Source organism: Pyxicephalus adspersus, chromosome 2 (assembly GCF_032062135.1).
Source record: "Pyxicephalus adspersus chromosome 2, UCB_Pads_2.0, whole genome shotgun sequence".
In the NCBI taxonomy this organism is placed as follows: Eukaryota; Metazoa; Chordata; class Amphibia; order Anura; family Pyxicephalidae; genus Pyxicephalus; species Pyxicephalus adspersus.
Window position 1 is genome coordinate 35,131,210 of NC_092859.1, and position 15,285 is coordinate 35,146,494.

Sequence of the window (15,285 nt, forward strand, 5' to 3'; positions counted from 1 at the left end):
TCTCTTTTTAAAGATCAGTTCTGATTGACAAGATCCTACAAAATGTGCATTTATTAACCCTTAATGTCAGAGCTGCTACTGATGTCTGATCAGATGACCATGAAGTCCAAATGTAACCCATTTATCCTAAACAAAGGCTTGTTTTTATAGAATTACTGATTCTAGAAAAATATATTTATAGCAGTTTGGATATGACCAGCAAGTAAATTTTCCTAGGATAGCCTATCTCCATACTAGTTTGCGTTAGGCAAGATTAATTCTATAAATACACATTGTCGTGTTGTGATCCTTTAATGGGCTTTGTCGATTTGAAGTCAAGATTCCAGCACACCATATTGTTCAGTTCTATCAGATTTTATTCCGAAAACTTGTTACTCTATAAACCTGTGTATAAGAACCTAAATATTTAAGGCAGGCAAGAGGTGTAGATCACAATGGTGTTTTTTTTAGGACTCAGAGGTCTTTGAGATCTTTCTGGATGTTCCACAGGGTTTCTGCACTTTTTCTCAGCTGGTTCTGCTCGTCATCCGTCAGCTTCTGCTTCACAACTGAAACCAGACCTTGTGAGTTCAGGACACATGGGAGACTTAGGAAGACTTCATCCTCAACACCGTAGAAGCCCTGTAGAAGTAAACAAAATTATGAGTAGACAAAATTATGAGCAGGTTTACTACTGTAATTAGGCAAAGCAGCAAATTTGAAATAAATCCTTACTTTACCAAATCTAGCTGCTGCACTGGGCAATTTACACATGGATTACAATTTTTAAAAGACAAAGATATGCATGGCCAATTCACCACACAAATAGGTAGAACTGAACTGCATGCCTGTGCATGTTTTAAGAATGCATGCACGCACATTATCCATTAACACATCTATGTGATTTTACACAGATGTTCATAGTTTTTAGGGATATCCCAGTTTTCCCTGTATGTAAACCAAACCATTTGTTTCTCTGTGAGAACAGCAGAATCAAATATATCAGATATTTGATTTTTAAATCCTGTACTGAAAAACCCTGTCAGAGCAAAATTATCAGGTTGCAAATCTCAATATGTTATACAGAAGTATTCAACTAAAAACTTTGCTTACAAACTTTTTTCTATTAAGTGCAAAAAGAAGTGTCAGATTCTGTGTAGCAGCAGGTAGCCGTGCTTAGTCACTAGTGTATGATGGTTCTCCAGCTGCTACTTTACTAGAAGGTAAAACCCATCTTAAATTGCCAGTTGGCTCAAAGATTCCAGACACAGAATTGGGGAAATGCGCATGCTTGCTCAGCTTAAAGAGATAGACAATTTACTAATCACCAAAAGATTTCCTCTACATCTACCATTTTCCTTACCTTTACCATGGTTGAGACAGGGTGAACTCTGTTGAGGTTTTTGAGAATTGACTCTGCCAAGTCAGCCACACTCATGCCAATAGCCCAGTTGGTATATCCCTTTAGTCTGATTACTTCATAGGCACTAAAAATTAAAAAGTGTCAGGACTAAACTTTAGAAACATGCAGGACTGACATTAGGCTACAACAGCCAACACAATAACTTTAAGATTGCCATTGAAACACATGTGGTTGTCTGATCCAATAAAACTTAAAAAAAAAAATGAGCTTCAGCTAATGTGCACAACTGTTTCAGACACAGTATTAAGCAGTCTGTTCTAGAGAATAGTGATGGGTAAACACACACCACAAGTGGGGCATAACTTACCTGGCAACCACATCTTTGTGGACCTGTTTCCAGTTTTCTGGATCATTGTCAGTTCCAATTTCAGGGTTAAGGGATTGAAGGGAGACTCCAGCAACATTCACTCCACTCCAGATGGGCACTGTCAAGAAAAGAAAAAAGTGTAAATTATCCACTTAAATTGTCCATCCCCCCCCCCCCCCAAAGCTCATTTTTTAGCAGGGTGAGCCAGCATTTAGTACTTACCACTAGAGTCTCCATGTTCACCCAAGACATAGCCATGGCAGCTTGAAGTATTGACACAGAGTTTCTGGGAAATTTCATAGCGGAACCTTGCAGAATCCAAGTTTGTTCCACTTCCAATAACTCTGTTCCGTGGCAAGCCACTCAGTTTCCATGTCACATATGTCATGATGTCAACTACAACATAAAATATAGTCAGTATATAGATTCACATCTGTAGATCGTGACTAGAAAAAAAAATTACAACTAGCCAATAACATAATAGGCAGTACATAGACTTTACACCTCAAGTTTCTCAATGTTGTGCAATTAAGTTTTACGTACAACATACATAAAAGTTTACATTTGTTACAATTTGTGTATGCATGTGTTTTTACGGATGAACTACACCAAGCAAGATTGCCCTCTCCCTTAGCATGCTACAGAAACTGACCCATAGCATTAAACCTTTAGTCCAGCTGTGACCATTTACTGAAAGATACCTTAATCTATAAGGTTATATATTGGGAATGTGTAGCTATACCAGCCACTTTAATCAGGAAAAATGCCTTTACAATCCTGCCTCCCCCCTGTCATTTATATGGAGCTTAAATGTCTGACACTAGTTTACCTGGATTGGAAACCACAAGGATAGTGGCATCAGGACTGTATTTCACCACCTGAGGGACAATAAATTTGAAGACATTGACATTTCTTTGTACCAGGTTCAGACGGCTCTCTCCCTCCTGCTGGCGGACTCCACCAGTGATAACAACAAGCTTGGAGTCAGCTGTTACAGAGTAGTCTGTGGATAGAAAACAGTAATTAGGCCAACTGTAAATTATTGATAATATATAGTTACATATTTTTATAATGAGGTTAAGAACCTACCTTTGTTTGCTACGATTGTTGGTGTTTTAAGAAACAGACTTCCATGCTGCAAGTCCAGCTTCTCGCCCTCAAGTTTATCCTCCAAGATATCAACCAAGGCAAGAACATCAGGCAGTTCCTATTAATGAAATTAGGTTTAATTTACCAGACGTGCCACAAAGACAGAACGGTAATTTCTATGTTATTTCATAGCACGCAAGGGTGACTGCTAGAGTGAGAATATTAGGTGATTTTACGTTGCTGTACACCTTGCTGAATGTTCCACAAATTAAGAAGCAAACACTGCTTCTACCAAGACAACCCCTTTAAAACACAATGCAGAGTCTACCATTAGAGAAGTTTCCAGACAGCAGTTGGACTTCCAGGTTCTTCTGTTCAGTCCTTCATAGAATTTCTCAAACTTGGCAAGAGTTCCACATGTAGGTGACCAATACTGGACTCCTGATTTTATGGAGCATATGAAAACCCAGGAACAAAGGGCAATATTACAGTTTACCAGTTGTCAAATATATCACCTGTTTTATGGATTGTAACAAGAACATATCAAAAGGATCATCAAAATTAGATGTGCATGGGAATGTAAAGTTAGTTTGAAACATTCAAATGGCAGGCAGCACAGGTCATTTTTGGATCCTGCTGAACACCTATAGCCGTTGATTAATTTAGGCCTAGATTGATATAAAAATCTAAGTATTGCATTTAATCTGCCCAGTCACCAGATTTGTTGATGCTTCAATTAACCCCCACCTCCATATTGTTGCATTTCGGCACTGCTTATCGATCCAGTTACTTTCAGTCCACATGCACTTCCATAAAACATGGCAGGTCATTTCTCATGTCCAGTGACAGTGGTAGACCATGCATCAACATGATGGAGGGGAAGCCAGTATCGTCACACCATATAACAGCAATATTTGTTATTTTATTGAGATCTATAGAAAGCCTTGAAGTTACACTAACCTGATCACATTTCTCTAAGTTTTTAAATAATGAGGTATTTGTAGGTTCCAGGGAATGGAACGTACATAATCATGCATTAGACAAGGACACAACAGCTCTGATCTACAAATACAATAAAGTGGCATATAGCAGCATTCTTTCCTGATTTCATTATACAGTTAGAATATGCATACATTGGTGTTGTGCACAACTGTTGATCAAAAAAAAATAAAAAATAAGATATGGTCTGGGAGACAGATAATCCAAGGAATGGTTTTATTCCACAAGTGTTATATATATATATATATATATATACACACACATACACATACACATACACACACACTTAATTCCAATATAATTAAACTCACACACATCATTTAACTCTCAATAAGTTCTGTTTGGGACAGTTGTAGTGCAGTTTACACTGCAAGTACTAGTCTGTAGAATAGCTATTCTTCCCCCCATATGTAGGAGTCCCAGCACCAACTTCCCAGTATCTACGCAGAAGTTAAAGCCCTGCAAAGCCAGATATGAAGTATGCGAAGGTCACCTCTCTGTAGGACACAGTCGTAGGCTAAACAATAGCTGAGCTATATTTGGCACATACCTTCAGAAGGACACTGATCGCACAGGCCATGCCAACTTGGCCAACTCCTACAATAGTAATTTTGTTTTTTGGAGTGGAGGTCTTGTCTGCAACGCTGGCAAAGAGGTTCTCTTGTACACTTGCCATGATGACTAGAAGGGAAAAAAAAAACAGAAACAAGTGAAGGACCAATACATGCAGTTTCATATCTGTTACTAGAAACTTGACCCCAACCTGAATATAAATATTTGCAAGCACATCCAGTTAAATTTTGCAAAGCCAAACAGTAGGTAAAGGTTAGTTACTGCGGTTTGTGTCCCATTTGGAAGACGCCCTCTCCTGAAGATGGAATCTCAGAACAGGAAATGGCAAAACCTTTTTTAAATAAATTTTATCCAGGTGACACCAGTCCACCACAATACACACAAAAACAACCCCGTGGTATAGGAAATCTTTGGCACCAACAGTTATGATAGATGCCCCTATTAAAGGAATACTCTATTCCTGTTGTGATAGATCAAAATATTGGATGTTCCCAAATTTTTAGTCCCATGACAATGACCACAATAGAAGATGGTCAAAACTTCACTGAGGAGTTATTACACAACATCCACGCAGAGCATGTATCATATTTGATCAGTGCTGGATTAAAGTAACAGGACCAGTCTACATACATACTCTCCAATAAGTTTCAGAAATACCCTGACAAATATTAACCCTTTCAGAGAAAAGGGTTTGATTTGTACACTTAGGACTTCTGTAAAGTCAGCAGCAGAGACTTTGCTGCAAGTACTGCAAGGTATGCCAATCAGAGCAAGATACTGTATAGCATGTTATCACACAGGTGACCTACCAAACTATTTACACACTGCATATTGTTTGACTAGGAATGGTCAGTTCTGTAGCAATTGGGCCCTCCATGAAGTTACTTCATCTCAATGTTAATAGTTTGCAAAAAGGGCAGAACACTTTTACACTGCTGTGTATCCTGGTTTGAAATGTGACTTGGTTCTTTACCAGGTACACAAGCAGATGCAAGGAACACTAATCAAGGCAGCTTTATTTTAAATACCTTCCTCTACTTCCAAGTAGATTTATTAAGGTCATTGGATATATAGACTTTTGTTCACTTGATGTCCTGAGAGAACCAGATTACTGGGTATAAGGGGACCTGCAGCTAGTAAAGCCAGGATAGGGGTAAAAACTGGGAGCCCCCTCAGATTACCACATTGCTATACTTTTAAGACATTTTGTGGGCAACATGTTCTGTAGATTTTAAGCACTGTGTAGTGTCTCCCCATCCCGAGACCTACATACTCCATTGAGAAAACGTTCGTCGCTCTAATGCGTTACCAATAAAATAGAAATGAACTCCTGACAACAAACAGACCTTAGAGTAGGAAGGGTAAAGTAACCATGGATGGCGCCATGTAGAAATCTTGGAACATAAGACCAGCACCAGCCAACAGTTTCAGGCCACACAGGGTCCCTATTATTAAAGGCATATAAAAAAAAAAAAAAAAAAAAAAAAAAAAAAAAAAAAAAAGCCATGCTGCCTTGAGGAAGGAACCTGTACAGCCCGAAACGTTATCTTGTCAACATGATCTGACTTTGCTTTTTATAATTAAAACAAAGAATCCTGTACTGTGGCATGCTGGTGACTTGGTCTTTTGCCACCAGTAGATGTTATTCTGCTACAGCAAAACATAAAGTCAACATTGAGACCATTAAGGCCTAACTGCATTACAGGAAGGAAAAAAACTTGGTGGACTTACTGCTAAGTAGCATGTGTTAAATCATGCAAAGTTTTAAAAGAATAAGACTTTGTGAGGAAAGTTTAATGTCACTTTTCAAAAAAATATATAGTATGGGTTCCAACTTCATACACCCCCCTTCTCTAGTAGGGCTGGAAACAGTTACTAGCAATATTACTAGTTTCCTGTGTAGTAAAGTAATTCCAGGAACCACGTAATGAAATAGTCATCTTCGTACCGGCTGCCCTGTCATTCTCATCCGTTTACTAAGAGCAAATGTATGCAGACATTTGACTAGGAAATGCAGAGCAGCAGCCATTACGACTGTGCTGGCTGGCACATCCTGGTGAAGTATAATCTCCTACAACCCTCACCCAACCTCTAGAGCAGAATAAACCATTTATAGACCCAGTAAAGAATATGCCGGGTCTTTTGTAGTTCAGGCTGAAAGCAGTTATGGCTGCCAAGAACACATATTCTTGACATTTACAGAACACTGCAAGTTAAGACGCTGATGAAAAGCCAACACAAAGATTGTGAAATTTAGTGATCATAGATAAAGAAAATCTAGTTCTGAGAACGAGGGTCAGCAGCGATGCATAATATTAGGGACGGTGTATTTTAGGGACAGAATATCCAGGAATGTGAAGGAAGTATGACAGCGGGGAACTAAGTATCAGAGAATGTCAGCAATTCTTCATATGTAAAAGAAAGCGCTTCTACAGGCCCTTTAAATGCAGGAATGGAGATTTGGCAATCCTCCCAGTATTCGTTCTAGAAAAGAAGGCCTACGTTGATTTTCATTGTCAGGACAAGGAGAGTCGCTTTTAGAACATGACAATACATAAAACAGCTGAAATATCATAATACACTACAGCTTGATGTAGCAAATCAGCACATAAATAATAAGGATCACGTGTAAGAGCCAACTTAGTTATTAGCTAAAAATGGAAACGTCAGCACTGAAAGCATCATTGCAAACTACTGCCAAGTCTAAAGAGATACCAGGGTATCAAAGTGCAAGGACCTCTGCCAGGACAGACTGGTCCTCTTGCAGAAGTCACACAAGCGTAATGTAACAGTAACACTACCTCCTTTCTGCTGCTGATGCTACTAAAACACACAAAAGGACTAATGGAAAATAAAACACACAAAGACTGCTTTAACTACTGCAAGCCTGCCAAGGGGGAGACATAGCAAAGGCATGCACAGATCACAAGCAGCATATACATACATGTTCTCAGGTTATGGAAGGCTCAAGAAGAAGGCGATGAAGCTTCTGCTTTGTGAATGAGCTAGAGGAGTGGCTAGAGCCTTGGTTTAGGTCTGTGACTACATCATTACATGGCAGACACACCCCATCACCTCATTCAATCCTCTCCAAGGACAGAGCTACAAGGGCAGACTAGGCCCAGCCTTTCTGCTTACACTTCCTAGCCTAAATTTCAATGCCATACAGGAGCCCCATTGTTATAGTGGTGCACCTCGGTAATGGCTGGCGAAGATGTAGTGTATATATAGCCATCTTTTATCAGTGAGTGCAGCAATACTCAGAAGCTGGAATTGTGTTTCAGATAAGGAAGTATAGTTATTGCAGCTTTTGTTAACCCATGCAATGACAGAGCTCAGAAACCATTTAGATGCTTTATGTAATCCTAGAAAGCTGAACTCTGAGCTGTAAACAAACTTTTCTTACAGCGTATATAAATTCCAACAATGAACCGCTCATTTACACCCTGTGGGTCTAATTATCCCTTCTAGTTCTCATCTTTGACTACAGAACGATTAGACTGTTATAGATGGGGAGAGTGGGTCGATTTAGGAAAGTCAACCGGACAGGACCGGTACCACTCAGTCCACAAAAGTGCTACAAATTTGCAGCATGCAACTGGAGTTAGGAGTAGAATGTTTTTTTGCAGGGAACAGGGCCTGCAATTGCTTTCTTTTTAACACATGCACTTACATAAATTACTGATTATCTGGGGGGTTATGAAGGTTAAGTTTTCTTATTCCAATTTGGTTCAATGGTCCCGACACCATGCCAGAGAGCAGAGATTGACCAAGCAGCCAGAAAAATGGTCTTAGCAAACTGAAGGGGAGCAAAGGGGAAGCCTGCAGGAGGGAGGAAAAGGAAAAAGGTACAACACAGAGGAAGTCTCACTGCTACAGTAACTTTCTCCAGCTATGGAACATAATGCCAAAAAAACTGGATTGACAAATTGATCTGTCCCCATTTTTATTCAGGTCATGGTGTGTAACCTATGAACAAGATATAGCCATCTGATGGCACAGCTTCAGATCTATATTATATGTTAAAATGTGTTGCATTACAATTCAAAAGCTTTCCAGAATTAGAGCAGATCTATAACCTGAAATATGTTAGCATTATATTTTCAAACCTTTAACTATTTTACTAGCAACATTCTTTGTATCACTCTACAACACATATGGATGGTATACCACCAGCTTCTAAAAAGTAAAGCCTAATGCCTGGTTGGTGTAAATAAATTGCACACACTGGTGTTGTATCATCACATGACACACTATACAATGCATGTTGGAAGATGCCAGCAGCAGGCAGATATATATATATATATATATATAAATATATAAAAAAAAAAAAAAAAAAAAAAAAAAAAAAAAACACACACCATTACACTATTAAGGGACAAAGACCTGAGCAGTCATTGTCGGACAGGTAAGTTACCCAGCCAGCCCCCTAGACTTGTCCCAACCAGATTCCCTTTATGAACATGCAGAGGCACATTGCCTACCGTGGCATATACAAAAGTAGATTTTCTCCTATTATAAAGACCCCAATTAATTCTCATAGCAGAGTTATGTATCTGACAAAGTGAACCATCTCCTATAACAAGCATATGCTTTCCATTCTCCATAACTCATTTCACATTGCTATATAAACACTTAACTGAGTAGTCACTAAAGCTGGCCATACTTATAACCACCCAATTGACTAACCTTATGCAACATGTGATCTTACCAAATACAATTTATTCAGTTTGGATTTCCCCAGATAATCCCCTACAATGCACAGGGGCTGGTAAAGCCAAGGGCACAACCACCTTGTTACACACATACTCAGCATTACAATGCAACAGTAATTATTTTATAAACTTTAAAGAACATTGTGATCCCCAAAAGATGCAAACATAAACAAGTACACAAGCAGGTTTTACCTGGCCAGCACTTCACCAATAACCTTACAGAGGCTAAAGAGGTAGGATAAGTAACCTACCTCCTCCTATCTATTTATGTGTCTCTGCTGCTAATTACCAATCAGCTGGTTGCTCTCAGTGGTTCCAGTTGATCATTTCAGCTGTAAGGAAATGGAATGGACAAGTGAACAGTCTCTCATGTAGAATTGAATAGGTTTACAGAAACTTCTGGATACAAAACATGTATATTTTTGTGATCAGTCATCTTCAAGCTGGCCACACAAGTTATTGTACAATCTCCTTCTGATTAATAACAAAATTGTAGTGCGGGTACTTACCTTTACAACTAATTTTTTAGATAATTAGTACTAGATAGTTGTTGGTAAATCAAATAGAGGTTGTAGAACCAGATTATATTATAGCCATTATAATAATCCATTTTAAAATGGATAAACAGAAATTTCAAAATATTGTTAGTCCGTTTCTTTTTTTCAGGCAAAATCAAGACTGAAAGAATGTGCAGGTCTGCAGATTGACTTGATGTTCAGAGGGGTTGCTTTGTGTTGCATTTGGTTATATTGCTGAATGTGCATTATATAACCTCTTACATATCTTCTATTACCCTGTTTTATCTGTTAGTGATTGATGCCTAGAACTAGTGTTGGTCGAATATCTCACTATTCTATTAGACAGCTATTCGATTGAATAGGGGTATATTGTTTGGGTGATCGAATGCCAATTCAAACACCATTAAAGTTAATAGTGGGAAATCTCAGGGTATTTTTTGGGACTGTGAAGAACTGCAAGAGCAATCAGGGAAACAGAGCTGACAGCTCCGCTCCCCTGATTGCTCTTGGAGCCCTTTACTAGTTGTATGTGTTCTTAGATAGAGTTTCTCTATCCGAGAACACAGGAGTCCTGTGATCCTGGATAGAGAATCCCAGGAATAGGGATAGTGCTCCCTGACTGGCTGAGGAAGACTTTCCTGAGCCAATCAGAGAACACTAGAGGTGAATGAATTGGGAGACTTATCCCCATTTAACCTCTAGTGCCGGGGATCGCACACTGTTCTCAATGAATGCAGCTGCGGCTGCAATTTATTGAGAAGATCCCCGGCACTAGATGCTAAATGGGGACAAGTCTCCCCATTTATTCGCCTCTAGTGCTCTGTGATTGGCTGGGGAAAGGAAAATCCTGATGACGCTTGAGCTGTCATCAGAGTTTACCTTTCCTCAGCCAATCACAGAGCACTAGAGGTGATGTATGGGGAGACTTGTCCCCATTTAACCTCTAGTGCCCGGGGATCCCACACTGACAGAAGGATTCCCACGGCTGTCATTGTGGGATAACCTTTAACAAAATAAAAGTTTGTTACACAAATTACACACATTCAATAAATTACTTTACCATTAATTTTTTTATTTAATACATTTTTTTACACACAAATTTGTCCCGCCGAATCCCATGTTTTTCGGGTCGAGTTTATCCGAATTCGAACACCAACACTACCTACAATGTTTATTTGAGTTTCAGGGAGCAGGGAGCTCCACACTGTTGTGGATGAACTAACATATTGAGATCACCTGTATATTTCTGCCTCCCTCTAGTGCTTAGCCGGGGGCTATATGCAGCCATTTGACACTTTTATTTATTTATTTATTTTTTGCTGCCCTCAGGGTCTTTGTAGACTGTAGTCTGTGTTATTGTGCTTGCTTGAGGTCATGAATAACAAAAACATTCTCTAAACTACCTTATAATAATGAAAGGATTCGACTCATCGATTCATATCAATTTAATTTCTGCTGTCCATCCCTTTTCTCTCTGTTTTTCCTCTGATCTGTTATAATAGATCGTGCTGTTGAGAAATATCAAATATGAAATCACTGGTTTTAGAGGGGCTGTAATAAGCATAAAGATAGAAGCTTTGAACTCCTAGATTGTAAGCTCTTCTGGGAAGGGTCCTCTCCTCTTCCTTTGTCACTTTGGCAATATATAAATATAGTTTAATAATATTATTATTAACTGTACAATTATATAGCAGTGATCTATTTCCTTTTTTAGGTCTCATGTAATTACAGGTAGTCCCCAAGTTAAAGACATCTGACATACAGACAACTCCTAGATACGAAGGGGGCTTCCCTACTCGCTCCATCGTGTGCAGGATGGAAGCTTGATGAGGGGGAGGGGGGCAGTTTGCACGACTTGCAGAAGAAATCTTTTGCTAGCTGAGGTTGTGTGTGATGTTGAGGAATGAGTTCTTCTGCAACCTCTTGTAATTCTTTATTGACCAAGACAAACTTTGCAGTTGCTTCTTTTTGCATATCAAAGCACAGTTTGCTCCAGAAGGTAATTAATGTCTAGGCTTCATAAAGTTTTTTTTTTGTTTTGCTTTGTTTGTGATTAATTCACAGTGAGGATTTTATATAGTAACTGACACCACAATGCCTAGCAATATGTTGAGACAAACATCTGTCCTAATTGCATTTGTGAATATAATGTACATGTTCTAACTTACATAGAAAATCAACTTAAGAACAAAACTACAGTCCCTATCTCGTATGTAACCAGGGGACTACCTGTATTACCTGTATTGACTACTTCATGAAACATGTAACCAGTATCTGACCATCTCCTGTAGCATCTCTGCAGTATCTGAACATCTCTTATATAATTTGAGCTGGTACATACAAGCAGATTTCTGGCATTTTTATACTCAACAGACTGTACTGATCAATTTTCTGATCTGTAATTAATTGTTGAGAAGCCTCACATACTGCACACATACGTATAATAATATATATAAAGAAGTGCTGTAATATAATTTTGGAAGGAAAAATCCAGTTTGTGAAGAGATTTTGCTATATTTCCAGTGAGTACCAGCCCTGAATATTATATAGAGCTCTTTGGCGGCTGAAGAACTGGCTGGAGGGCAGAGAAGATTTGCCCCCAGGCCAATACTAAAAATATAAGCTGAGCTGGTGGACCTTAGTGCAGATACCTTACCACCCAGACATCACAGAATCGGGCAGAGGGAAGTCTTCTAGTACAAATTATTTTACAGCTTTGAGTCATGTGGTGGAATACCTAAAGCAACAAAGGAAGCACTACTGGAGGTAGTGAGAAAAGACAGGGATTAGGGACAAAAGTAGGGGTAGGGATGTCCCAACTAACCATATCCTTTAGGAGCCCCACCTTTCATTATGTCCATCAACCAATGAGGCGATATTTCACGCATTACATTGCTTACTTGTTCCTTTTTTTTTATTTAAGTTTGTACTATTTTGTAAAAAGAAGCTACAGGGAGTAACACATTAGTACAATATAAATAGATATATCAAGGAATGCAAAGTCCACAGTAGACCAATAAACAAATAGCGTGATAACAAGAACTTTAACAGTCGAAAAAGTAAATAAAAAATTTGTGTAAAGCAGAGTGAGTAAAACCTTTAAGATCACTAAAATAAGACAAAACATTTGTAGAATAATACAACTTAATAATTGGTGACCTTGTACTGTAAGCCCCAGGCAAAGGTATAAAGCTATACCGGTCTGTGCTAATGAAAGCATACTTTGAACAGACTAAACGTGTGGAAGAAAAAGCAAAAAAGAAGGTGATGGGAGGTGGACTAGAAAAGAAAGGTCAGAGGGGAAGAAAAGGCAAAAAGTAGGAAGGGAATCCCTTGTCCCTAAAAATCTATAACCTATGAAACCAACACATAGGTAGCACATTCAAAACCTCTGGTCAATATCAGATGAGCTGTGGTTCTGCAGCCAAGGAGACCAGATCTTTAGAACAATTGGCAAAGATACATTTAAGTGACAGTCATCCTTTCTAGTACTATAATATCCATAACCTGATAGGTTAACAAAATAAAGAGAAGGCCTTCTGCACACAGAGGCTATAGTTTGTCTAGGGGGACAGAAAAACAAAGGGAATGGATCTATAGATCTTCCATTAGTTGTAGATCCCAGGAATCGGGTTATAAAATCCTGTCTAGGTGGTACTATATGCCAATAAACGTACATAGAGTCTTTCCAGCTCTCCCTGACAACTGCAGAGATTAGTGAACTATCTTACACATTTTTTGGTTCTGTTCTGTGTTATGCCCCTTTTAGAAAAATTTTAAAAAATCACAGATCACCCTGTTCCTGAGGACCTGGCATTTATTCTTCTCCATCACAGTGCTAGATCACTGAAAGGGTACCGCTGGTCAGACATCTGGTGAAGGAGGCCTGCTCGTGTGTGCATCTGCTGTGGAGACACCCGGAGCCATCCACCTTAGCCTTAGTGGTTTTGGTAAATAATAGGATTGGGCTTATGGAGGACCTCATTTTTGGTATCCGTCGTACTGAACAAAGGTTTCACACTACCTGGTATTATTGGTTACAGTTCCAAGACTCTTGGGAATATATGGAATACATGAACTCAGAGGGTGCAGCAGTGAATTGATGGTATCGGCAACCAGCTATCTCTTTTATGTAAAATGTTTGCAATTAGGGTCACCTTGTATAATGCATCTTCCCCTGGAGTGCAATTTCCATTCCTTGTCCTCACTGTTGTCGATCTGGTATGCCTGTCTATTGTGTTGTCTTAGGAACATGATACCCTTTGCCTTTTCTATGGTCATCCTAATGGTCTCTTTAATTGTTTACCATGTTACAGTATATCTGATTTATGTAACTCTCTGCTTTTCCGATGGTTCGATTTCATTGCACATGATAAGTAATGGGGTTATTGTGTCCCCTTTGCTTATGTATGTTATTTATTGTAATTTACGTTTGTATTTTTGTACCCCCAAAATCCCTTAAAATGTTATAAAAAAAAAGAAAACCAAAGGGAACTAGTTTCCTGGAAAGTTTGGACAAGGAAGAGACCAGCCAGCGTAATAGAGATTCCCAACGGTTCTTAGGTAGGACAGAGCACAAATGATTATAAACCTGTATCCAGAAGCACCTAACCACACGACAGGCCCATCAAATATGGGGGAACGTACCTGTCCCTCCACAACCCACAGAAGCAGCAAGGAGAATTACCTAGCACAAATTTATCAAGTTGGTCAGGAGTCACTTACCACTTAAAAAGTAGTTCAAAGGCATTCTCCTGTGCTAATTCCTTTATTTATTAAAAAAAACATGGATGTAATATCCTCTTTTTCTACAGCTCTTTTCAAGCAGGGGCCTGGTCTTGATGATGGTCACAGTAGAGTTAATGTGATGGTATCAATACCACTCTCACTGCAATATTATATGTGAATACAAGGCATCACTGTGACATTTTCTACCTACACGCACAGGATGTCCTCTGCCTTCAAGAACAATTATCTATTCAGCCCATAGGACAGGGAGGGCAATAGTGATGGAATTGAATTAATACATAGGAAAGCCAGAGAGTGAAGGTGAGTATTGCAGCAAGAGCTTCTACAGGGGGCATTTTTAAAAATTAATATAAAGAAAATATAGGTTGTCTTTTAGAGAAGCCACAAAGCTCTAAATAAACCAATATACTGTGCAGAGCTTGTCCTCCTCACACCTTGTTTTTTCGTATACTGCTGCCAGAATTTTGTCTGCTACTGGCAGAACTAGATTCCCTGCATAAAACATTTTGCTAGGTCACCTTCGCCTTCAGCATTCTACAACCCAAACCAGTAGAATTTTGTCTTATAACTGCTCTATAATTGTGGCTGCCTATGTAAATTAGGCTAACGGGTTGGATTCTAAAGATCTGTAATGTTTTGTCATCTGTTCAACTGCTTGTTATCCCAAATATCTAATCAAACCAATCAAATGGCATAAATTTAGGCATGAGGACATTGTCATGTCAACCTATTGAAGTTTAAACTGAGCATTAGAATGGTAAAAAAGGCGATTTAGGTGACCTTAAATGACGCACGATTCTTGGTGCGAGGCAGGCTGCTAAATATTTCAGAAAATGCTTATCTGTTGGGATTTTCATGTATATCCATGTCTAGTATTTACAGAGAATGGTCCAAAAAAGGGAAAATACCCATTGAATACAGTTCTCTCAGCAA

General features: G+C 38.9%; 1 protein-coding gene across 1 annotated transcript; it reads right to left on the reverse strand.

The window, feature by feature from the left end:
* Positions 1-335: 335 nt before the first annotated feature.
* On the reverse strand, positions 336-7,473 carry LOC140323382 (L-lactate dehydrogenase B chain-like). The gene is made up of 8 exons (XM_072400387.1): positions 7,315-7,473; positions 4,348-4,478; positions 2,799-2,916; positions 2,539-2,712; positions 1,932-2,105; positions 1,710-1,827; positions 1,343-1,466; positions 336-621 (listed from the first exon to the last, which is right to left on the reverse strand). The coding sequence occupies exons 2-8, from the start codon at positions 4,471-4,473 to the stop codon at positions 454-456; spliced, it is 1,002 nt and encodes a 333-aa protein (XP_072256488.1). The 5' UTR covers positions 4,474-4,478; positions 7,315-7,473; the 3' UTR covers positions 336-453.
* Between the last annotated feature and the right edge of the window lie 7,812 nt (positions 7,474-15,285).

Coding starts and splice junctions, on each gene's coding strand:
- LOC140323382 (XM_072400387.1), bottom strand. CDS start 4,473: ATGGCAAGTGTACAAGAGAACCTCTTTGCCAGCGTTGCAGACAAGACC. Junction 2,106..2,538: donor CCTTGTGGTTTCCAATCCAG/GTAAACTAGTGT, acceptor TTTATGTTGTAG/TTGACATCATGACATATGTG. Junction 1,467..1,709: donor CACAAAGATGTGGTTGCCAG/GTAAGTTATGCC, acceptor TTTAATTTTTAG/TGCCTATGAAGTAATCAGAC.